At 34.0% G+C, this 3,613-nt stretch overlaps 1 protein-coding gene across 1 annotated transcript; it reads right to left on the reverse strand.

The window, feature by feature from the left end:
- Positions 1-861: 861 nt before the first annotated feature.
- On the reverse strand, positions 862-3,405 carry LOC140830898 (large ribosomal subunit protein uL16-like). The gene is made up of 4 exons (XM_073194458.1): positions 3,259-3,405; positions 1,538-2,039; positions 1,291-1,372; positions 862-1,160 (listed from the first exon to the last, which is right to left on the reverse strand). Exons 1-4 carry the CDS (start codon positions 3,266-3,268, stop codon positions 1,086-1,088), a joined length of 669 nt encoding a protein of 222 aa, XP_073050559.1. The 5' UTR covers positions 3,269-3,405; the 3' UTR covers positions 862-1,085.
- Positions 3,406-3,613: the final 208 nt, after the last annotated feature.

Below are 3,613 nucleotides of genomic sequence, written 5' to 3' on the forward strand. Positions count from 1 at the left end.
ATGAAAACCAAGAACTTAAAACAAATTTATGAACTTTAAAATACTATTGAAGCATTTGGAATAAATGATCTAATGCGGCAACCGAATAAATAAATAAGAAAGTTCTTAACATATTAAAGATCAAAACCCTAGCAATAGGGGATAAACAAATTAAAGTCAAACATTATAACAAAATATTATGAACATTAACATAATAATTCAACATTTTCGAATAATTAATCGAAAAAACAAACAAATAATGTAATCAAGAAAATAGCAACACAATCAACACCAAAATGTTAAAATCCTTAAATAATTGTGAAAAATGGCATTCTGGTCGATTTCCAAAATGGAAACAAATTTCAAAATAAAGCTTCAAACCTTTTTTGGGCTTCATTTCATTATGCACTTTCGTCGATTTCTGCTCCTTAGTAATGTATCACTTTCTTCTTTTTCTAATCGATATTATGAAGTTTTTCACCAAAGATCATTGTTTTTTTCACATCCAAGATGAAGTTTGAGAGAGGAAAATAACAACAATTCTTTACACTTTTTTTTATTATTGAAAAACATAAAAGGGATTATTGTTGGATTTTGAAATTATTCGAGGAGAAATCCATATATTTTGGCATGGATGAGAGAGCTAATCAAATGACAAGTTTTTGTACGAGATCATGAACAAATAAATAACGACACGAGTTCTGTTTGGTATTAAAGATTTATTGATCATTTACCAGTTTTTAGTTGCGTCAATAATTAATACAATTTTAAAATTTTGATGTTACCTATTGTTTTAGCTTCCAATAATTATATTATATTAAAAATTCTAAAACACGTTATTTTGATTTGGAATGTGTCACCAATCAAAATGACTCAATATCGTCCAAAGAACTCGAACGAATATGAATCCATAAATTTGAAAGATCTTCCTCTAAATCTTCCAACCCATTCGTACGGTCAAAGAACGAGCTAGAGAAAATAGTGTTACAAAGTTCAACAACGAAATACTGGATGCACATCAGAGTAGAATATCCCAAAATTGGAATATCGAAAGAAACTGATCATATTAAAAACTGCGGATGTAGCCCTATTGAATTTCTTCCCTTCTAGGCGGGTGGACCCTCCGACAAAAACGCTCTTCCTGGTTGACGATTGGCCAATCGTCCATGACAGCCCAGGAACTGGAGTTTGAATCATTAAGTTAGTTCATCACGCCAATGGATATGTATAGCACACCAATAAGAAACTCAAAACGTAGTATACAAGTAGCAAATATACTGAAAACTGTACTGGAGCAATCAATCAACAAACCTTAGCATTGACACCGTCAGATGCAATCCTGCTCTCAGCTTTCCATTTCACGTAATCAGTACGGTTGAATTTAGTAAAACCCCTGAAATACAAATGGAGAAAGCACATGATAAATTTGTGTAAAACTTTAAGAGGGAAGCAACGGGAAAAAAAAGAAGTAAAAATCATATTTCATATTCTGCAAGCTTCTTCAGCAATCCCATTAAGACACAAATATATCAAAGAAAATACTAGCAAACTGGCATACCACTTCCTGCTGACAATGATCTTTTGACGACCAGGGAACTTGAACTTTGCACGACGCAGAGCCTCCTGAGCATGGGGGCTGTTGGCATCTTTGCAACGGACAGAAAGAAGAACCTGGCCAATGGCGACACGGGCACAAACACCCTGAGGCTTGCCAAAAGCACCCCTCATTCCAGTTTGGAGTCTATCAGCGCCCGCACATGACAACATCTTGTTAATACGCAAGACGTGGAAGGGATGTACCCTGACCCTCAAATGGAAAGCATCCTTTCCTGCAAATTTGGTCATGTACTTATTGCATGCAATACGAGCAGCTTCAAGCGCCTCACTGGATACATTCTCCTTCTCCCAACTGACCAAATGAACACAGAATGGGAATTCATCCACCCCCTTCTTCTTCATTCCAACGTCATAGATCCTGATCTTGGGATCTGGCACACCGCGGCAGTACCTAGACTTAGGGTACGGCTTGTTCTTGATTTGGCGGTAACACCTCGCAGGTCCTACAGTAAAGATGCAGCTCGTTATAAAATCAATATTCAATGTTGTAAAACTACACAGGCATTTAGTCCCGAGATTTGTTTTACGCCTCTTTAACATCCTGCATATGAAAATATAGGTACTCCTTGCGAAAAAAAAAAGAAAACATCAAATTTGACACGTTGAAGGGCAAAAAACTGGAAATTTTAGGTGTATGACTTCCACAGAAGTTCCATCTTGAACTCCGTTAACTTTTAAAAGACATGAAAAGACTATTCTATTCATAAAGTTACCCACTTAAAAAGATACTCTTCTTCCAACCCAAAAACAGACGCCTGATTTGATTTGAAAAACCTAAAATGCTAAATTTCTCTTCTTCCTCCTTTTACTTCTTTTTCCCATAACTTTGTAAAAAAATCTAAATCATTCACTATGTACTCTTCACTGAATTCTTCTTCGCATTCAATTTACTTCCCATCGGTTACTAAAGAAAACATATCACTTTGACATTCCCATTTCTACTAAAGACGATCCCTTTTCTACTCGGACAATGTATAATGAAAAAAAATGTGACTTTGAGAAAATTCAGGTATACATTAATTTTCAAGTCTAACGTGATATGTATCTTAGCAGTTAGCAATCAAGATATGTTCCTCAAAGAACGAGTTCTGTGGCACAAGCAAGTACAACAATGATGCAGAAATACACAAAACAATACTCCATCCAAATCATAAATTAATATTAACTTTTATCAACAAAAAATGAGAACAAATATCCCATTAAATCATCATTAACCTATACTATTCTAGCATATCTTTGTAGGTGAGAGCAAATTCGTTACTCAAGTAAACCAACACAAATATCCAGAACATTTGAATGAAATGTTCATGAACTAACAATGACAAAAACCCATCGCACGTCATCCAAGTGAAACACCATAAAAACTAAATCAAATTCACCCTAAGCAATTGAACAACTGACGCAGAAGGTGGCTTACCACAAATCAAAGCTCTTACCGGCAAACAAGCATTTAATCCTCTAAAAATAGAAATTTGTACATGCCCAATCCCAAAAAAAACTACAATCCGATCGCAAATATAAAAACGCCAACAAAACATTCTCAAAGATTGTCAGCGATTGATATAGAACCGACTGCTCCATCATAGCTCAAATTTCGAAAATTTAAGAACCCAGAAATCAATAATTGATAAAAAATGTATCGACTTCGAAGAGAAAACTTACTTCTTCCCATTGTGGATCGCAGGCTTAAATGAACATAGAAACCCTAATTTTTGGTAGCTCATATATATAGCCAAGTTTTGCGCGTGATTACGTATGGGCTTCCGTCACGTAAGCAAAAAAATCACACCCAAGTGCAACTCGTTTAAATTGTGTTCGATTTAACAAATTTAATGATATTCGTAGATTTTAAAGATTGAGAGTTATTTAATCGAAATTTTGAATATTTTATAGAAGTCTGTATTTTATATTGAATTTTAAAATTTTTATAAAGTTTATATGTATTCATATTTTCAATATATTTGATGTTTTCATGAAATTTATTAACATACAAATATTAAATCCTAAAATATAATTA

Source organism: Primulina eburnea, chromosome 4 (genome assembly GCF_022965805.1).
Source record: "Primulina eburnea isolate SZY01 chromosome 4, ASM2296580v1, whole genome shotgun sequence".
Lineage (NCBI taxonomy): Eukaryota > Viridiplantae > Streptophyta > Magnoliopsida > Lamiales > Gesneriaceae > Primulina > Primulina eburnea.